The sequence below is a fragment of the Anarrhichthys ocellatus genome, unplaced genomic scaffold (genome assembly GCF_004355925.1).
Source record: "Anarrhichthys ocellatus isolate YVR2014 unplaced genomic scaffold, GSC_Weel_1.0 scaffold220, whole genome shotgun sequence".
Taxonomy (NCBI): Eukaryota; Metazoa; Chordata; class Actinopteri; order Perciformes; family Anarhichadidae; genus Anarrhichthys; species Anarrhichthys ocellatus.
Genome location: NW_022280250.1, coordinates 83594 through 106071, shown reverse-complemented (window position 1 = coordinate 106071; position 22478 = coordinate 83594). Strand labels below are relative to the sequence as shown.

General features: G+C 42.8%; 1 protein-coding gene across 1 annotated transcript in view; it reads right to left on the bottom strand.

Moving 5' to 3' along the window:
• LOC116400931 (GDNF family receptor alpha-4-like) overlaps window positions 1–16547 on the bottom strand; it is a gene marked incomplete at its 3' end in the record, with an annotated part of 50055 nt that extends 33508 nt beyond the window's left edge. Inside the window, exon 1 of the mRNA XM_031879045.1 lies at window positions 16034–16547. Coding sequence (XP_031734905.1) covers window positions 16034–16073 — 40 coding nt within the window. The remainder of the gene's footprint in view (window positions 1–16033) is intronic.
• Window positions 16548–22478: the final 5931 nt, after the last annotated feature.

Genomic DNA, 22478 nt, shown 5'->3' with positions numbered 1-22478 from the left:
TGGAGACAATAAAGGCTTTATACAACTTCTTTCACATAGGCAGTAGAACTCTCAAACACAGGGAAACACACTTTGACGTGTAAAATGGAGTAAAATGGAGGAGGTCCCTGTCAGTAGACCTAAAACCAGCATGAAAACCATTGTGCAATTCCTCTTTGATTGTTAAAGAAATAGTTACATTTTAGGAAACATGCTAATACGCTTTATTGCAGAGAATGAGGTGAAAATAGTCACACCACTCAAATATAATACAGACGCAGACAACACACCGATATACCTTCCCCAGAGACCTGGTGACCCAAGAAGCCTTGCTGTTGCTTTAGACCGTCTCAGTGATATCAACTGTTGGATTGCACAAAAAAAGTTTTCTTCAACTCAATAACTCAAAATCAGAATGTATTCATTCTATCTGGTTATTGTTAACGGATCAAACTCTTGTGACATTGAAGGATCATATAGAAATATTCATTAAAACACAGAGATGAGAAGATAAAAAAATTATAAGCAAAGCTGACATACCGTTATTAATTCATCATGTCATCATATGATACTTTGACATTTACATTTTTATATTGGGACACTAATAAAAACAGCTTTATGCAACGCAGATGAGTGAATCCAGCAAAAGCAGACTACTCTGCTTAAGGCAGCCTAAAAGCACATCATAAACACTGTCTGCTGGCCTTTACGGAGCTTTCCGTTAGATTATACAGAAGGAAGTACAGGACACGTAAGAAGGACACATTATTATAAATGTCACATTCATTTTGAAGGAGCTTTTACATTCTTGTCTTCTAAATCTCAATGCCGGTGAAGTAAAAAGCAAAGTAATGCTACAGAGGCAAACACAGCGCCAACTACATCCAGAAACAACTTTTGTTGCCGTATTACTCTGCCTTTTTGGCCCAGATTGCTCGTTGATGGGACCCCCCCACACACACACACACACACACCACCACCACCACCACACAGCACCAAAGGAAGTGCTACTGAAATGAATAAGGTAGTCAGTGTTGTTGTCGCCTAGTAATTGTAGTCGTAGGCCCCTTTAGGAGTCTCTCAAGAGGTGTTCCCACAGGAAGTCCAAGCCACAGTGTGTTATGTTGCCAAGCCAGAGGGCCGGGCGGACCAGAAAGAGGGCCAAGCAGTGAAGTTGTTTAGCTAAACCTAACTTTGGCAGCCAGCCTGTTTTTCCTCCCAGACTTCAAAATGTTCAGTCAAAGAGAGAAAGCTCCTCACTACTTTATCTTCACTGGAAAATGAGGAGTAAATATTGATGAATAAATGTACGTGCCTCCATCTCGGTAGAATTTCCCAAAAAACCTGTATGCCATCAGTGGATCGCAGAAGGGAAGATAAAGAATGTTGTTTCCACTGTGTCTGCAGGCGGCGAGCAGCCCCCTGCATCAGTGCTGGTGGAGTTTATCATTGTTTTCCCATTGAAAACAATGAGCATACAGTGTGCCATCTGCTGCACACCAGCTCTGTGCGAATAAAGAGTCTGGAGAGCTGCTTCGAGGAAGACCAGCATTCAGACCGGGTAGCCTGTTTGTTTGACATTCACTCGATCCAGCAAACCAACGGGTCACATTTATTAACAGGCGCTCCAGGTCTTGAGCAGAATGTGATGCTCCATTTGGACTCAGCTAACGTCCGTACAGCTGGTCCATTGGTGGATTAAAACAGATTGCCAGAAAAACCTCTAGGAGTAGTATGCCACCGTTTTTGATCCAGTAATTGTAGCACCCTCTTTGGGTCAATGTAGTTCTCAAAATTAAAAAACACGATATAGTATATAGCAAACAATTGTCACTATCAACAAAGTTGAGAAGAATGCAACTTTCATAAATCACATTTTTTTTCATGTGCCGCAGTTTTTCGACCACTCTAAGTAGCTTTTCAAAACATCTGGCGATTGACAGTCACAAGGAAGGAAGTGCCCCACCGATAAATGAAACCCGTCTGTTTGACCCTGCCTGGACTAGCTGGTACTTTTACTGCTATCTCCAAGCGCGAAAGCAATATGTTTAATTTGCAACGAGTGCCTTGTGGTAATTAAAGAATATGAAATCCGGAGGCACCATATGAAGCAAAGGACAAATGTTCAGAGTGGGATCACAGGAGAGGGCCGCTAAAGTGTAGAATTCCTTTGCATCCCGCGATCAGAGCCGTATGACCCTGGTGTGTTTCTGAACGTTATGCTGTGCTCGGGTCCGATATCTGACCGAACTTCTTTAATTTATTTCAGAAGTAAAATAACAATCTTTTTTTTCTTCTTTTTTTTTTGTAAATTCATTAATTGTCATTACAAAAGCTAAAAGAAAAGTTTGAAATATGCTCCTGAAAATGTATGGCTCGTCTGCATTTCCTAGTATTAAAATCAGGCCCAATTGAATTTGTAATTGAAAATCCCTGCCCTATGGCAATGACGTGTAAGGAATAGGTCAATACAACTTCACCTCACCTACCACATTGATTCTGAGGTGGTAACATAGCACCGGCTCCTCTCGGCCATTACGCTGCATCTTACAAATCATGTGCCACAGGGTTGGATTTAATGTGAAACCTGCTGGATTCGTTTACAGCACAAAGCACACTACTGCAGCTAATCCACACTGTGATTCCACTTCTATTATTACAACTGCACAGTCTCACTGATTTACCTAGTCAGAATATACTGGCTGTTATCAGCTCTTATCATTCTCTCTGTACAAACATCTCCTTTTTATATTTGCCACAGAGAGACTCAGAGAGAAACGAGCTGTGGTGAAGAAACAAGGCAAAGAAGTGTTTCTGTGGGTGAAAGTACTCCCACCACTGTGATAAAGTGGAAGTGATGCGTTTCACATTTGGGGTTTGCTTGGTACAAAGAGAGGAGTTACTGGTCGGGTGGAATGAGTAGTGATGGCAACCTCAGCCGAATGAACAGACTAAAAAAAAAAAGACAGCCATCTATAAAACACCAAACTTAAATTGACATCAAAGAAAGAATCTCAGGGAAAAAGTAGAGACCCCAGTGTTTGCTTGAGAGTAGAGCTCTACATGGACAGCAATTAAGCATCAAAGAGACAAACTGAAGACATCATCCCGTGGATTCTCCCTTAAATGCCATGGAAGCTAGATTAGATATTCAGTAGCCTTTTACTGTACTGTGAAGCTGAAGCAGAGCTTTAGTACCAAACATGTAACGTCCAGTTGCTTGTTTGCCCGACTGTGGGTCAGTGGTAGAGCAGGGTCGTCCTTCAATCAAAGGATCGGTGGTTCGATCACCGGCTCCGCTAGTCCATGTCGATGTGTCCTTGGGCAAGACACTTAACCCCCAGGCTGTGCCTGCGATGTGTGAATGTTAGTTGGAGTCCTGATGGGCAGGTGGCACCTTGCATGGTAGCCCCTACCATCAGTGTATGAATGGGTGTGAATGACATGTAGTGTTAAGTGCTTTGAGTGGTTGGAAGAATAGAAAAACGCTGAGAGTAAAAGTGCCATTTACCATTTTGAATTACTAAATAATTGTGTATATTCAGCTATTTCCTGTATTTAGAATTGTCACTTTTAAAAAATTGGAACTCTAGCCATGTCAATAAACTAGGACTTTGTTTAAAGGTGCAATGTGTAATGTTAGCCATTTGTGTGTTTACTGCTCCACTAACCGGGGGCTTCACGGTCCATGTATGCATGTTTGTTTGGAAGAGAGAACAACATTTTTCGATTTGTCCTCTGCTGCTTCATTTAGCGGTTAGCTGTAGCGACTCACATTTACTCAGGGCAAAGCCGAGTCACAGCGGTCCGGTGGAGTGCTGGGTATAAACTGTGGAACAGCAGCAACAGAAATATTTTCAGATCCCCCCAGTGCGGGTTTTTTGCTGGCTGAATGTGAGTTGCTGCAGCTCACTGCTAACTGAAAGTTCGTCTCTAGGGTGCCGTCGCCCGCCCTCTTCCCGGCAAAGTACCTCCCTGCCACCTGGACAAAGTGAAAATAAGAGTTGTTTTCTTGTTTTTACCACTTTGGATTTAATCCAATAAACAAACTATGAAAGCGTACCTTGAACATGATTGACAAACCTTCGAGGCAGCTCTACGTCTTCATCCTCTCATGTTATGACAAACCTTCGAGGCAGCTCTATGTCTTCATCCTCTCATGTTATGACAAACCTTCGAGGCAGCTCTATGTCTTCATCCTCTCATGTTGGACCGAGGACAGACTGGACGCTACAGAGACTCACTCCTCTTGAGGTACAAGTGGTATTGCAATACAGAACGGGCCGGGGCTAGCTAGTTAGCTTATTTCAGTATATATCTCTGCAACACAACACATAAGGGTCTTTGACATAACGTCAACACTGTAACCTCCAACTCAAGGTCCAACTACTAGCTATTTTCTAGAACTTTCAACCTTATCACACGACTTCATCAGCAGGAGTCCTTCGTCGTTGGCTTAAATTTACACATGCGATTTCACTCATGATCCTGGAAATACCTTAGTAGGTCCACTTACTAGCTTATTCTGAAATTTCAACCATATTTTTCTTCAACTGTATCACTAGGTCTTCATCGGCGGATGGAGTGTGCTCATCAACCATCAACCACAAATCTGTACCACAACAGATTTTAAGTCCCCTGTTAGCACTGTCTTCCTCAGCGAATGAACGAGATGCATTTCAAAGCTCTAGGAAAATGTTGGGACTGTTTAGTAAAAGTAATAAATCACTGTTTGATAAGACAATGGACGGAACAATGTCAATTCCACAATGTACCTGAGAATACGGTTACATGTATTGTGTTCTGTGTATATCAACTCAAGGCCCACTGCTTCTCCTGGAGCTTCCAGAAACATGCAAAACAAGGTCAAAACTGTACTTTTCTGAATTTCTGATTTTCTTCAGTTTGAACCAGATGTTTTTTTTTTTACTGACATAGGTGTGTATGTTGAATATATCAAACAGCATATCAAAGCAGGCTGGTCTCATCCAGCATTCGTAGCAATACCTACGAAAAATAAAGCACCGTAATTTGTAGACACCCCACGAAATTATTTTGTACGTTATCGACATAATCATGAACAAGGACATATAAACACTGCAAAAGCACACACAGGCCGGGCATGAGTGGTGGTGGAAGGGTCCAACAACCAGCAGTCTTTCAGCCAGGAGACCGCTGTTCCTTCCCCATGTGGACCAAGAAGTTATGTTTATTTATTTCTCACATAACTTGCATGATGTAGTTTACAGCACTTCAGTGGTTATTTTTACCCAAACGACGATCTTGTCTTAAACCTAACCAAGTAGTTCTGTTGCCAAAACCCTACTGAGTAGTTTCCTGTGGAGTTTATTTTGAACAGATTGTATGAATGTTACGAGGGGATATTGACATGTGTTGCTGGCTCTCGTAGAAGAACACATATCGTAATGATATCATACGAACAATTGTATGTGGATCAAAGAAGTGACTTGGTCCATTTTTATCTTAAAGCTAATCACAGCTAATGAGAGCTTTGAGTCATCTCTTCATTTGCCTTGGAACCCACAGAACAAGCAAAATCAACCTTGACACTGAGCGAATTTTAAATCATCTTGGACGCTCCAACACTAATGCCACACCAAAGCCTCGCAGCAGTGGAGCAGGTTTCACTGCTGCCCATTCATGGCTGATGGCTGAGGTTTGAAGGGCTCTTACTGACTTACAGGCTGCAGCAGAGTGAAGACAGACTCCATGTTTGCAACCTCTGATTCGAGGACATCTAAGAGCCGCTGCATGGTCTTTGGTTCCCTATTCTGTGCTTACGTAGAAAAAGCTGAGAGACAATATTTGGAGTCTGAGTGACCTTTCAACAGAGTAACAACTTCAGCATATTGGTAAAATTAGTTCTGCAGCACCAGGGTAGGTCAACCAATTATATAATATACAATAAAAAAAAAATGTGTGAGCAAGAGCATGTGGAGCAGTTTGCAAAAAAATCAACGATATGAGCTGAGCTTTGGCTCCCCTTTCTCCACTTCATGCCAGAAAGCCAGCACTCTTCCCCCTCCAAAATGAACCAGAATCATTTGTGCAAAAGTTAGTGTGTCACCTGCAAATGTCTAATCACATTTCACAGACACTCCAAGGCTCTGAATCACTAAGCCTCTCCAGTCTCTCATTCTCTCACTTCCTTGTTTATGAAAAACGGAGGTAAGAGAGGAGCCATAATTAGCGTAATTGTGATCAAAGAGCAAGTAATGGATAATGTCTGAATGGTGGCAAAGGTCTCAGACAGTGATGAATGCCTCCCATTTTTCTTTCCACTTTGCAAAGGAACCCCTGTCGTCTCCCTGTATCCTAAAGGAGCTGCTACATCCAGCCCTTGTGTTCCTGCAAAGTGGGACTGTGATCCGTTTGTGGTTTTCACGAGAAAAACGGTGGAAATGAATGAGTCATTTCAGGCCTATAGGATAACTGTAGGGGGATTGGGATGTCAGACTTCAAGAGAGACTGTATGCTCCGTTCACACATACGAAACCCATAGACTGGATGCCAAATGTCATAAATCGGACTTTAAAACAGAATGCTGGCAGAAGTACACTGCTGCTCAAGGGCTCATAAGGCAGCAGCGGTGCAACATGGGGATGTTGAGGAAGAGTCAAATGTCTTCTGACACGTGGGAGGAATGAAATCGTCATATTTTGGACACTGAGCTTTCTGTTAGTGCCATCCCCAGGTCAAATATACTTTCCCTTTATCGTCTTCTGGATATCTCATAAATTAATAAACAGATTGGAATGACATGACCAGGGACATTCATGATTCCCAGAAAATAAACCCTTTATTACCCACCGTTGCTCACGTCTGTCCAAAATATATTGACAGGCGTAACAAACTTTACAACTTTATTCTAGAGCAGTGGTTCTTAACTGGTCTGGCTGCGGGACCCACCATCACCCCTTAATGACAAGCCGCGACCCAAATCGAGGAACATTTTCAACTTCTCAAATGTATTTAATGAAAAGATGGTGCAGTTTGAGCCTGAGCTGAAAATGTCCTCTGCAGTCGTAGTATAGGGAGCTCTCTTGTGCAGAGTAATTGTTCCTGTAAGTCCCCGTCCCACACATGTTTCACGTAAACGAGTAAAACTGCTTTGTTTGGGGTTTTTTTCAGGCAAAGACCCACAACCCACTGAAAACGGGTCCGCCACCCACTTTTGGGTCGCGACTCACCAGTTGAGAATCACTGTTCTAGATGATACTTTCGTACAGTTAAACCTCGGGTGGGTAATGCATTTTTTCTTATATTTATTGAAACTCTCTTGACGTCCCAACATGATATCAATGAATCTAATGCTCTGACAAAAAAGATTGTTGTTTACATTCATCACAATCATTTTGGAGGAGTGGCTTTAGCATGAAGCCTGAAGGGATGGGGTGTCACTGTTGCCACTGTTGACTTACTCGATAGATTTGGCAACTTTTAAGGAGAATGCTGCTAGCTCCCATCATTGGAAAAGAGTTGGCAGCACTGGACCATAGACTGTATATTAGAAGTGGATGTAGTCATGGTGACGTCACCCATTGGTTTATGGACTGATGTTATGAAGCCTCGCGTTCGGAGATTTCGCCGTCGCCATGATGTTTTTTTCGCAACCAATGAACAGAAGTGACCGCATTTGTAATGCGGAGTGATGTAGAGATGCCGTATACAGCTCCGGTAGCTGCAGCGACCTGTCAATCACAGTAAGCCCGCCCTAAAGTATGCTCTCCTTTATGGTCTGTTTGACTCTAAATGGACCATAATTTACTAAATGAACATCATGCTGTATTGAAGAAGACTTGACACTAGAGAATGAGACCATAAACTCATGTTTACAATGTTTACTGAGGTAATAAATCAAGTTAGAAGTAGGGTCATTTTCTCATAGACTTCTATACAACCAGACTTCTTTTTGCAACCGTAGGAGTCGCCCCCAGAGAGAATGCAAGTTTAAGACACTTTTGCAGACACTGTTTTTCAGTTGGATGCTTTCAAAATCTACCTTACTCTTGCTGGTTTCTCCAATATTGTCAACCCCAGCTAAAACTCATGCATTTGAAACAGCAGCTTCTCAAAGAATTATTAAGGACTGCTAGCTTGGATTTTCTAGAGCTTTTTGGGGGGTTTTCTAGAGATTTTATCGAGACCTTTCTCATGGTACACTTATACATATACAGTATATATGGCAATACAAGAGGTGAAGAGGAGTCTGTGGGTGTTTTTATAAGAATGTTGAACTTTCAGGTCAATTTGAGGAGTGCCTATGGTTTGCATGTTCCACACTTTATTATAAGTGTGTTATTCAGTGTGACACTCCAGATGGTCTGGTCTTGGTCTTGAATTAGTCTGAACCCCTTAAAACCTTGGACTTGTCTTGGTCTCGATACACGCTGGTCTTGGTAATGACTTGGTCCTGGTTTAAGTGGTTCTCGACTTAAACACTGTCACGCCCACGTACACATACACACACAGGCTAAAGTCGATTATCACTAAACTTCGGAATTAATAATACAGATTTTTTTGCTGAAATGTATTGAAAATTATTATTTACTCCCCATGGACTCATGCCTCAGTCCCCTCTTTATCATGTTTTAATGCTTCTCACTCACTACCGTAAGACAAAAATGTAGGAAGTAGAAAACACATTTGTTTCCAATTATATTTAGGATTTGAAGAACCAAACTAAATGTCTGGCAGAAGCCCTCCTGCCAACATGGAAACCAGTCTGTCAGAAAGACTAACTGAGGATTGTGGGTGCAGCCACAGATCTGAAAACAGTCTCTAACACATCTGTCATCATGACAGCAGATGGGCCTGAGGTCATGCCGCAGCTGACCTGGGATTAGCCCTGGCTCTGACCACACAGAGCAGCAGTACCTTCAGGGACTAGAGTCAGACACTGAGTTTGAGTAAGGACACACCAAGACACACACATACGGCACTCAATCTAAAGCCTCTGCATACTTGACACACACACACACACACACACACACAGACAGCCATGGAAGCAGAAGCCAACACACCATCTGCCGCTCCTGTGTTTGAGTTCCAAATCCCAGTTATCAACAAAACACACAGAAGACCTCCAAACTAACCCTCTTGGATACACCATTCCCTTTGAGAAGAACGTTATCACCCACACACACACACACACACCTCTGCACCCAGATCAGATAGAACCAGGTGGATGGAGGCCAGGTGAGTTGCTCATTTTTCATTAAATGTGACAGAAGAAGGAAGATAGATTTCCTCACTTCTTTCACTGAGTTCATTCACCTCACAACACTTCTAATCCTCTCCGTCTGTCTGTCTCTGTCTCTCTGCCCCCCCCCCCCTTTCTCTCTTTCTTTCTCAATTTAATTAAATAAGCTTTAATGATATCTTGCCAAAGAAGAACAATCAACAATATATTACATACAATATAAATTTGAAAATGACATCACACCTTAGTGTCTCAAACAGATAGACAGCCTTTAAATAAAATAAAATAAAATGAATTACAGTAAAATTATGAATACATTTTGAGATTGAAATACAACCTAAGTAGTTAACGTTTTCTTCTGTAGCATGGTCACATACTCTGCGGGTGAATGTATGAATTGTGGTTCCTCTGCTAAACAGTTTAGTCAGTTCATCACAGGTTGTCTCTGCCGCTAACGTGGTTTCTGAATTGCTTTTTTTCTGACAGCTTCATACAGCGGGCAGCCGTCTGGGTTTCCAATCCTCATGATAACAACCTGTTTCCATCTCTAGTTTATGGTCGCTGAGTCTACATTGTGAACAAGCATCTGTGTTTTTAACGCTGACAAGGTATTGTGCTATATTCTCTTTTTCAATAAATAATGAGGTTCCACTTTGGTGATGGATCTTGTTTTAGTTTGCCAATGTTCAATGTATCTGCATGTATTTCCCTTGTCGATTGTGTTTGGATGTGTCTTCGGATAGATGATGGAGTTCTTGGTTTTTCAGCTGGTAGGTTTCTTGATGATTCTCAGAGGATCTGTCTCTGGGCAGAGGCTGTCACTTAAAAAGGCTACGTGATGGTAGTATTCAGGATCAGCTCGTGCCAGGTGAACCTGGAACTGGATTGCTCTTCTCTGCTTTGGTCTGTTTCTGTGAATCTTTAGGATTACCTTACAGAACTGTAGACATGTGGGACATGTGTGTGTTTTGTCCCAAGGTAGATGCCACTGGTTCATTAGAAGCCCCTACACACTTCACCTCCCAATGAGGACGGGTTGAATGACGTTACTGAATAATTTTAGACAGATGTTAATTTGGGGGTTTATTTAGAGATTTCCTTGAACTATTCATTCATTCTCTCTCTATTCCGAGCAGCATTTCACACTTATCATCAAAGTAGGTTTATGATGCTCATTTCTCGGGCTTCATTGCTCTTCATAGACGTCATCGTCTGTCGCCGGAGATCAATACTGATAAGACTCTCTCTCTCTCTCTCTCTCTCTCTCTCTCTCTCTCTCTCCCCCCCCCCCCCCCCCGACTGGAGGGACTCCTGTTGTTCAAAACACACACCCCTGCAGTGCTGTGGAATCTTCAGTAATTGCACGGTGTGATAGCCTACAGCCCACACTTTCAAACACCTGACACCTGTGTGTGTTTTAACGGAGCTGGTGTGTTTAGATGAGGTCATTTCAAAAGAAAGACCACTATCATATTTGTAACAATGTCAGTCGATATTTTCCTTTCATTTAAAGGGGCATTTCATCCATTTTTTTAAGTTTAGCTCACTGGTCACGTTTGTAACTTTTGTGGCAGTTTGAAGTCATTTCAAAGGAATCACTGCTTGGGCGAACATTGACCTGTGCAAGATGTCTTGAACTTGCTGACCTTTGAGGGATCGGAGAGCCGTAGAGTCCAAAATGGAGGCAGCTATCTTATTATCTATGTATTTCCTAAGTGAGTAAAGGATATGAGACAAGAGTCGCAGAACCACAGATCCTCTAATTGAAGGTGTGTGCAATGGTAAACTGAACAGAGGAGAGAAAATAGAGAGAAGCTCGGGGAGATGTTTGGACTATTGCTAGTCCACCTGGCGAGCTTTTTTTAGCAGCTAGCTCATCACCTAAATTTCTTCACCAATTAGCGCAGCCAGCAGTCACTACGTCACCAAGCTTCCACAATATTTCACAACATTTTGTGAAATTAATTTAGCTGTGTCACTCTCGGACCAGACCGAAAGAAAATAATCAAAGTGATGTCATCAGGGTTATCTGAGTTCAGTCTGGAGGACTGTAAATGTTTAACAGAAAGCATTCGTTACAAACTGGAGGTGTGGAGTTCAGAAGAAGTGAGCATTTATCACACAAATTAATGGTCTAACGAAATTTGGTTACATTATGGATAATGTTGGATACATAATTTTGGAGTTTGTTCCATGCGGAGGACTAATGGTTTAACGGTTTCACTATGAAACCATTGCTTTTATGTGTTTGTGTCTCCAGCAAGACCTCCAACCCCAAGAAGTGTAGGCTAAAACAAAATCACTAGAATACTCATTTATCTTTTCATTATTATTATTCACGTCAAGAAATGCGTTTGTCCATAAAGACAATTTTTTGTGTCAAACACTGATCAATTTTTAAATCCTTGTTTTTCTTACCAGGAAATTAGTCAAATTCAAGTTTTCCAACAATAAGAAATATGTCTATGATGAATTTAGCCTTCATCAGACCACAAATGAGACATGAAATACACCCTGCAGTCCGTCTCTTTGTCGCTTGGAGACTACTTTGCCGTGAGGAGAGCGGGCACCAGCTTCAGAGAGAGTCTAGTAACTTGATTTTCAGCCAGCACAGTCCCTAATGTTAGCGTCTCCGTCTCCGGAGCTGCCGTCTGCTCTTCTCCCTGCTGTAGTCTCCTAGCGGCGGGGAGGAGGGACCCAGCGGCAGCCCGCTGTTCTGCTCATTTCTTGCAACCAGTCTAAAGCTTTGTTTATAGCGTACAAACAAAATGAACACTGAGGAATCAAAAAGACATAGAGTGTTACCCATAGATATGCCCATAGGCTGTAGGTGTAACCTGCAAAAGACTATAGACCAACCTCCACAATGACGAGGATGTATTGTAATTATCTGTAAACTCATATCTGGACTTCTTTATTGCCTTTATACAAGCTCTGTAAAGAAACAAGTCAAGTATTGCATGCATTACAAGGAAACTAAGTTTTAATATTCTGTAAACTATTTGATTTGGCTGCAAAGTATTTACTCAAATAAAGAGACAAATTCAGAGGTACACGATGAATCGCTTGGTCGCGGCACTCACGCGCTGGTCGTGATTACGTCATTTCCTGGCGCGCTCGCGCCTCACACCTGCTACACTATAACGAGGATAAAACAACCTAACATTAGCGAAGGTAGGGTTCACTCTGAACAGGTTGCCTGAGACAACTATTCATGCTCACATCCACACCTACGGGCAATTTAGAGTCATCAATTAACCTATAGCCCATCTTTGGACTGTTACAGGAGAACCCGTAGAGAACCCATGCTGACATGCAAATTCCACACAGAAGGCCCATCTAGCCTGGGAATCAATTCTGGGCCCTTCTTTCTGTGAGGCAATGGTGTTAGCCACCACATCACCGTGCAGCATTTTCAGCATTGAAATGCAAATTTCTATAGATTTAGTAAGAAACGTCAAAATTAACACCAGTATTAATGTGGTTCATTACTGTCATGCAATTTAGTTTTTAGCTTAAAAAACATGTTGAAGTGTGCAATTACAAAACAGTATTTTATGTAAGACCCTATCACTCTTTTCAAGGCCTTTAAGAGGAACGAAAAAGTGAAACTGTACATTGAAGGGGAGCCTAAGAGGAGAAGGTAAACACTCCCTGCGGGCAGCTTCACTCCAAAGGATTAGTATCAGTATAGGTCTTCAAAAACCCACTATTGGCATCTAAGCAAAATAAGCCCTGTCCCGCACCCTCCCACCCCTAAAAATACACACAAACACGCACACCTGCCTTCGCACCAATAAGACGTCAACCACTGCCGCTCTGAATGTGTTTGCACACCGGCGTCGGTTGACTGCACTTCCTCATTGACTGACTTGAACAATTTATTGTGACGCGCCGCTGAATCCAAGGGGGGAATTTAGATTGAGATTGAAAAAAAGAAGAAAGGAAAATCAGACGCGACCTGAAAGCGTTGCGGGAGAGAGATAGAAAAACGGGGGGTTAACCTGAGGCGAGGGAGACAGGGAGATATATGAGCCTGTCACTCAACATTACAGTGTCACTACAAGCTGGACAATCATTAACGCGGCTAATGAACACAGCGGGGCTGTGCTGCAGTACAGAGTGTGCACACGTAAAGCCACTGTGGGGAATTTCATTAGTCCTGCTACAGCAGTGATATAATCCACTGATTCCCAACCAGGAGGTGCGTCTGCTGTTACCGGGGGAGGGGTACCTGAGGGGCTTAGCTTATATAAAAATTGAGAAGAAATGATAATTATATATCCACATTTGTGTTGTTTAGGAGTAAAATAAACACACAAATAGGATTTGAAATTGGTGTGAACTTTATTGTCGCAATGACATTCCAACTATATTAGTCTGACTGTCAACTCCAGTCGACTCCAACCTGAGTCACCTGTAACAGCTGCCATTGAGAGTGTCATGCATGGTTAACACTTCTAATTCATGCCACTCAAAGGGGGGGAAGTGCAAAGTACAAACTAAACCGAAACTAGTGCAAACTGGAAAGGTGCACTCGGTAGAGTGCAGATCTCCGCCAGGTGTGTCTGCAACGACCACTGCTGTCATGTGTGAATGAATACTAATTGCTCCTGACGCAACAGATACACTGTCCTGCACCTGCTCCGTTTAGTCAATAAGCGTGAATCACTGCAACCGCGAGAGGTCTTTGAGCATGCGAGCACAAAAAAACATTAGGCCAATGGGCTCAGCGGAATTAGCTGTGGACAGACAGGTACATGCACAAACACACGACCGAACACATGATCTCCTGGCGAAATAACAAGACTCGTCATCCTGTTAGACTCCACCTTTTTAAGTAGGTCAGACGACCTCCCACTGTGACTTCAAGAAAAACAACAAGAAAAACACCAGCAACAGCCAGATATGGGCGTGCCTCGTTGAAGCACTGTCAGTGAGAAGCGCTCGGAATCCGATAAAACAACTGGAAAAGAGAAATCTTTGAATGCACCACCACGTTGCGATTTCTGGACATTGACTACAGATTGAATCAGTTTTATACTTGTGTCTCTCTGTTGACTCATCTTCAGGCCTTTGAAAAAAGGGTTTTCGGCCCACCAACAAGGGCCCTTCAGACTTATGTTTCCTACATATCTTCTTCTTCGCATATGATTTTCGGTAACAAGTACTCAGCAGTTTGTTTCCCTCTGTTCAGTCATGATAACTTCCATTGTCAGAGAACAATACATCGGTCTTTGTTTCTTTGTCCAGTTTTGGTAGATCTGCCTCCGTACACGGACCAATCTGTAATTTATGTAATAAAGTGTAATAAAGAGCAGTGGACACTCACTAAAATGCCCCTTTAGCTCTTGGGCTAAAACACCTGTCTGTGACTCTTAACGCCGTATAAGGCTTTACCACAACCCCACTATTGTGCTATAAACAATAGACGTTCTCTCAGAGTGAGTTTATGGTGCTGTAAAGATGCCCCTTTTTCTGATTTCTCCTCATTTGCAAGCTTGCAGTGGCCACACACAGGCTCCCAGACACACTAACACCATACAAAACACACAAAGACACAAATGAATAAACTAAACAAGGTCATCGTCACGACAGCAGCACGCTCACACCCGACAGCAAGTTCATTAATTACAAAGTGGTCATCTACAAGCAGTGTCATGTCAATACAAGACCGTATAATCAAATCTTCTTACATTTGGTTAAGAAAAAGTTTTTCTATTCATATGTTTTTTAAATCTTTCATTGTTTGTATATAATGTATGGTCTTTGTGTAGAAATCTATCAATGGAAAAAAAGAACAAGTTTTTTTTAAGTCAAAACACAGTCTAGTGATTCTTAATAGAACATTTACTGTGAGTAGATATCAACAAGCATGTTTTTTTTTTAAATAACAAGAAAAAAACCTGTAAGCGTTTATAGACCGTAGGCACAATGAAAAATATCCCTTAAAAATCTTAAAAATACCTTAATTGTCACTTTTTTTTGCATACAAAAATAAACTATATATCAGCGCTTCGCAGTGGTCTACGGATCATCAATTTGTGTTGCTCTAGCAATGTTGTTCTTGTTTGTAGCAATTGACATAAATGGGACAAAAATGGCATCAAAAATCCCAATTATTTCAAAACCACAAACTGGTTCGAAGACAAGCTAATTTTAAGCAACATTGTATATTTAAAAATTAAAATTTTTAAAATGTTTAAAATCAGAGGAATTATTAGAGCTATTAGACAAACAACCCATATAAGCATGTCTAAACTGCGGAGGGTGCGTCCTTTACCATCCGCGTGTTTCAGTCGTGGTATGAAAGTTTCAGCGCGGGGCTTGGAGCTGGAAGGGCGTAGCCTAGTGTCACTTCTGATGATGGAACACAAAACCACTTGAGAGATTAATTGGCTTGCTTGAACTAAAAGAGCACAGAACCTCAGCCAAAAACGGAATTATTGAGACCAAAATATACTTGCATTTTTTAAATATTCACTGCCAAATCAAACGTTTTTTTTTAACTCTGCTGAAAAGTTGGCAGGAAAAAAACACACACACACAAACACACACTTCTTCCCATCCATCCCCGGGGCTCCAAGACCGTGAAATGGACCAAAACGAGCCGTAAAAAACGTACCTCGGAGTAATGATAACTAGAAGACGCAGAAATATCTCTCTCTACCTCGGAGCATAATGTGAGGCTACAAATTAAGTGTGACTCTACCATCCTCATCTCCATCCAACTTGTGAGTTAAGCACCATCTAGACAAAGATAGTTTATTTATGTTTCACCAAACAGTTTCTCTCTTTTTCTAATTGTAAAAGTCAAATCAGTGAACGTACCTGAGAAGAAGAGAGCGAGCACACTCCCGATGAGAAACATGTTTGCAGTGTTCGGGACACCAGAGGGGGGTAAAACGGGAACAAGAGACTTGGTGCGTTCTGGTCCAGCAGCACCGCCGTGCGCCCCGCAGACGGACAACCCAGCCTGCCGCTACATTCACCGCGCCAACAACACGCGCCCGTTCGTCCTTTGCTCTTTGCCCGCAGACGGCTCGGTCGCTCAAGTTTCAAATCCTCAGCAGGAAGACGGAGGAGCCACCGAGGAATGCGTCGGAGCAAAGTATACGCACCGGAGAGGCAGCCTCTGAGTGTGACTGTTGTTTTTTGTGCCAAAGGCTTCCAGCTTGCCGCCACGCCGCTTGGGGTAAAAAGAGAAATCACAACTACTGGATGGAGGAAATGTCAAGCGTCACCGGGGGATGCAGCTCTGCCCGCGGACAGTCATCGCGACGCGGCTCCGCTGGTCAGGGGGTCCCGGTACATTCTGCGATCATGATGCTGACAGGCAGAGGAGGCTGGGGTTATTAACTGGCGATATCCCTCCTCCTACTCCTCCTCCTCCTCCTTCTCAGAGCACCATCATCACCTTTAGGGACAGTAAGGGATTGAAATAAACCTATACTGAGTTCATAGAAGTGAATTTAAAAAAATGGCATTCATAATCCTAAAATAATTTGCATTTGATGCAATCCAAGTGGCTTTTGAAATCAGCACCCAAGAGCAAAACATAAAACCCCAAATATTGTGCATTGCTAATAATTAGTTTGTTGCAAATAACCCAAAGATTAAATATCATTTTAATTTCTACGCTACAACAAAATCAGTGAAGTCTAAGTCTCTTGCAAAATAAGCGCTGGCATTAATTAAATGAACTATACAGTCCTTATTATTTATCTGAATTGTTTTGAAAATTGCAGGATGAAATGCTTCTGCATCTTTTTTACTTTCGTTTTGCACAACTAAATTGTGGTCATTAGTTGCACATAAAGTGTTTTTTTTGGCAGCAACTTAAACAGCAGTGTTGTTTCAACAAATTAGTGTTATTCTAATATATATGATAATACAATTAAGTTCACTTTACCAGTGTTTATCATTTCACCCAAACCAATCTTGTAATTTTATTTATAGATGACAAGATTTATGACATATATTGCTGACAAACAGTGACTCTAGTCTTCCCCTCAGCTCTGCGGAGCGTTTTATCATCTTTCAGCTCATTGTTGCTTTTACTTTTTTTCCCTCTAAACTGTTTTGGTTCACGCTCATGGCTGTCATCAACCTCCTCTGCCAGCATCAGACAGCTGTTTTCAGTGAAAGAGCTGTGATAAACATGTCACAGCTTGAGACTGGCTGGTCAGTATAGTGGAGCTCTAGCGGCTAAAGGGACATTTCCTTCAGGAGTTGGTGGAGACCAAAAGGAGAGCGAATATTGGACTTTCATCAGGTGGCCAGAAACACTGTGTTCTGTATCTGATAGATATGTAAGCAACTGTTTGTTATTACGTAAGCTATATCAACTTTATCGTAATATGTCAATTTTGTGATTACATTTTGTGCAAAAGAAGAAAAAAACAACATTCGCAGCTTTCCTAGAAAAGGATAACTGCTATGAGCCCAGTCACTATAAACCCAAACAAATTACATGAAACATTGCTGTTACATTTAAAAGTTAGCTTTGTGATAAAAACACAAATAACTACTAAAATATATCAAATCCAAATAAGATAAAAGTCATATTACACTAACTTACTAGAAATTTGTGGAATATAATATAGATATTGCTATGTACACATTTAAGTACCATACGGTTACCATTGTTTGATAAAAATGTAGCTACAATTTGAATGTTAATAGTAAGAATCAGAATCAGAATCAGAACCGTTTATTGCCATGTATGTTGAACATACAAGGAATTTGGCGTGACGGGAGGTGCAAACATTTAACAATCAACAACAATCAAGTAGAAACATATTAAAATTTACAAGAGATATGAAATATGAAATCAAGTAAGATATAAAATAAATTAAATATAAAATAAAGATGAAATATATAATAAAGTGAAATCTAAAATAAAGTGCACAAACGAACAGATAACAGGACTATAAACAACGAACAGATGACAGGACTATAAACAAGTGAGATGTAAGTGTAGTGTAAAGTGTCGAGTGTAATAGAAGGGATGCAGGGGAGTGGCCGGTGGGAATTTGTCCTGGGGTGACAGAGTCAGTGGGGGACCCGGGCTCTGTTAATGAGCCCGACTGCGGACGGGAAGAAGTTGTTCGTGTGGCGTGAGGTCTTGGTCCTGATGGACCTCAGCCTCCTACCAGATGGAAGTGGCACAAACAGTTTTTGTCCAGGGTGAGGGGGTCGGCTACAATCTTCCTTGCTCGCTTCAGGGTCCTTGAAGCGAACAAGTCCTGGAGGGACGGCAGATTGCAGCCAATCACCCTCTCGGCAGAGCGAATGATGTGCTGCAGCCTACCCTTGTCCTTGGCAGTGGCTGCAGCGTACCAGACTGTGATGGAGGAGCAGAGGATGGACTTAATGATGGCTGTGTAGAAATGCACCATCATTGTCTTTGGCAGGTTGAGTTTCTTCAGCTGCCTCAGGAAGTACATCCTCTGCTGAGCCTTTTTAGTGATGGAGCTGATGTTCAGCTCCCACTTGAGGTCCTGGGATATGATGGAGCCCAGGAAGCTGAAGGACTCCACCGCGTCGACGGGAGAGTCACACAGGGTGATAGGGACATGTGGGGCTGCAATCTTCCGGAAATCCACAACCATCTCCACTGTCTTTCGAGCGTTGAGCTCCAAGTTGTTCAGACCGCACCAGGTCACCAGATGGTCAGTCTCCCACCTGTAGGCGGACTCATCCCCACCAGAGATGAGTCCAATGAGGGTGGTGTCATCCGCGAACTTCAGGAGCTTGACGGACTGGTGACTGGAGGTGCAGCTGTTGGTGTACAGGGAGAAGAGCAGAGGGGAAGAACGCAGCCTTGGGGGGAACCGGTGCTGATGGTCCGGGAGGCTGAGACGTGTTTTCCCAGCTTGATGTGCTGTTTCCTGTCAGGCAGGAAGTCTGTGATCCACTTGCAGGTGGAGTCGGGCACGTGCAGCTGGGAGAGCTTGTCCTGCAGCAAAGACGGGATGATAGTGTTGAAGGCAGAGCTGAAGTCCACAAACAGGATCCTGGCGTAGAGTCCAGATGCTGGAGGATGAAATGAAGGGCCAAGTTAACTGCGTCGTCAACAGACCTGTTGGCTCTGTAGGCGAACTGCAGGGGGTCCAGGAGTGGGTCAGTGAGGGTTTTAAGGTGAGACAGGACAAGGCGCTCAAAAGACTTCATGACCACAGAGGTCAGGGCGACGGGCCTGTAGTCATTAAGTCCTGTGATCCTTGTTTTTTTGGGGACGGGGATGATGGTGGAGACCTTGAAGCAGGCTGGTACATGGCATGTCTCCAGGGAGGTGTTGAAGATGTCTGTAAACACCGGAGACAGCTGATCAGCACAATGCTTCAGGGTGGAGGGGGAGACAGAGTCTGGGCCGGCTGCTTTGCGGGAGTTTTGTTTTTTAAAGAGCCTGTTGACGTCACTCTCCAGGATAGAGAGAGTCGTCACTGGGGAGGGGGGTGGGGGGGACACTGTGATGGGTGATACAGAGGCGTGGGCCCCTGCTGGGATGGGGGAGGGGGATCTGGTGGTCTGGGGCTGGTTGATGGAGCTGTGGGGGATGGAGTCAGGGCTGTCCCATTGTCCATCAAAGCGACAGTAGAACTCGTTCAGCTCGTCTGCCAGGCGGAGGTCGTTCATGGAGTGGGGGGTTTTAGGCTTGTAATTGGTGATGTGTCTAAGGCCTCTCCAGACAGAAGCAGAGTCATTTGCTGAGAGCTGGTGTTGCAGTTTCTCAGAGTACAGACGTTTAGCATCTCTCACCGCCTTACTAAACCTGTACTTTGACTCTTTGTACAAGTCCTTGTCCCCACTCCTAAAAGCCTGATCCTTTTGCAGTCTTAGCTGTCTGAGTTCAGCTGTAAACCAGGGTTTGTCGTTGTTGTAACACACCCTGGTGCTTGATGGAACACAGCTGTCCTCACAGAAGCTGATGTATGAAGTCACAGCCTCTGTGTACTCATCCAGACTGTTGGTAGCAGTCCTGAATACATCCCAGTCTGTGCAGTCGAAGCACGCCCGAAGATCCTCCATAGCTTCACTGGTCCACTTCTTGAATTTCCTCACCACAGGTTTACAGAGTTTGAGTTTCTGCCTGTATGAAGGAATCAGATGGACCATGACGTGGTCAGAGAGACCCAGTGCAGCACGAGGGACGGCGTGATAGGCCCTGCTGATTGTGGTGTAACAGTGGTCCAGAATGTTCTCCTCTCTGGTCGGACATTTAATAAACTGTCTGTATTTGGGAAGTTCATGGCTGAGGTTTCCTTTGTTAAAGTCACCAAGGACAATAACTAGAGAGTCCGGGTAGGTCCGCTCCACACACAGTATCTGGTCGGCAAGTGCGCACTGTGCCTCCTGCACGTTGCCCTGCGGCGGCATGTAAACACCGACCAGTATAAATGAGGCGAATGAAGCGAAGAATGACACAAAGGCGACGGATCATCCTCTAACTAAACCTTTCTTTCTACCACACGTACTTCGCTTGAAGCTGAACTAAGTTGAAACACTATTGTTAGTATTCAGCTTCCCAACTCGTCACATACCGTATCTGTGTGTGACGATATGGCCCCTTGGCGTCAACTAGGTCTAGGCAACAAAAGTACTTGGTTAGGTTCATTAAAAGATGATGATTTGGGTTTAAAAAAACATGTTTGCTATGTACTTCCATTACCTAGCCTATGTTACTTATGTGATGTAAGTTAAGTATGTTTTGTAAATTAAGTATACACAAATTACTTACGTAACTTAAAATAAGTCAACATTGACTTTTTCTGTATGAACAGCGGTCTCCTGGTGAAGGTCCTGACTTTGTGTTACACATCCAAACTGCGCAGACCTTCTTGCTTGTTATACCATGTCCCATGACGTCCGGAGCAGTTGCTCTGAGCGGGTCACAAACTCACGTGACTAGCGACTGACGTGACAAAATGTCCACATTTACTTTTAGAGTTCACACTGGACACACGCCTGATGCTGCGCGTACACTTACTAAAGGGTGCATACATACGTCGGTGTCAGAGTCCATGAGCACTTGGCACGAGCCGCAGTTTTTGACGCATTGGGAGTGAATGGGTAGTGTGCATCGGTATCAGGGCAGTGCCAAAACATCGGTACTTCACATCCTGGGAATGAGACCGGGCTGATTGCAACATTATCAAATAACTCTCTGGCTATTGTGTTAAACTTCTCTTTAGTGTGTTAAAACACTTAACTCCAAATAGCTCCCGCAGGCTGTTCCTGTTGTGTATGAATTGGTATGAATGTTAGATAGTCCTGATGGGCAGGTGGCACCTTGCATGGTAGCCCCTGTCATCAGTGGATGAATGGGTGTGAATGGGTGAATGATGACATGTGTCGCTTTGAGTGGTCGCAAGACTAGAAAAGCGCTTCACAAGTACAAGTCCATTTACCATTCATGGCCTCAGGCAACAAAAGAGAGGGAAACTATAAAAGAAACCAAATTTGGGAGGATTATGCAATATTACAACATTTCCCGTTATGTAGCCCCTACAGCAGTGGGGTCATTTAGAGGGCTGCAGGGGCTCCACCTGTTAAACCACTGTAGCGTCACTGTTATTTTCATTTGCACATAACAGCACAACAGAAGAAGAAAAGAACTCTTACTGCCTGCGGTATGAAAATGTCTCTACATTAATCATTGCAAAAACAATTCATGTCTCTGTCGTTTGTGAAGTTCCTCTAGGATCTGCTCCAGTCTCCTAAAAAGCAAGACAAGTCATTTCAACTGAAGTAATACCTTCTGTTCTTTAAAAGTGTGGTTCTGTATTTATACCTGTACGTTTCCTGAGAACTTCTATATATTTATCAGCAACAGATGATTGAATCATGCAGACATTCTAAAAGATGTGCGGACATCTGTCCCGAATTCATTGTGGGGTCCTGATCTGAAGGAAATATATAATTGTATATAATGTACGTCATTACATGTCTGACAGTAAATGAAAAACCTAAAGGAATAGTTCAAGATTTTGGGAACTATGATTTTTTTCATACAGATCTTCAGATGATGCCCATTTTAGGTATACACATATAGAACAAGGAGAAAAAAAGAGAAGAAAAAAAACAAAGAACATAAAAAAAAACTATATACGTATAACTAGTGATCTATTCTCTACGGTACATTTATCCATTTATGAAAATAAAGTCAGCTCTATAGGGTGTTACGTATGTAACCCATTTTTCCCAATATGACAAAAATTGTTCCAATTTGTAGTTGACAGATGCGGTTATCTTCTCCATTTTGTAAATGTCC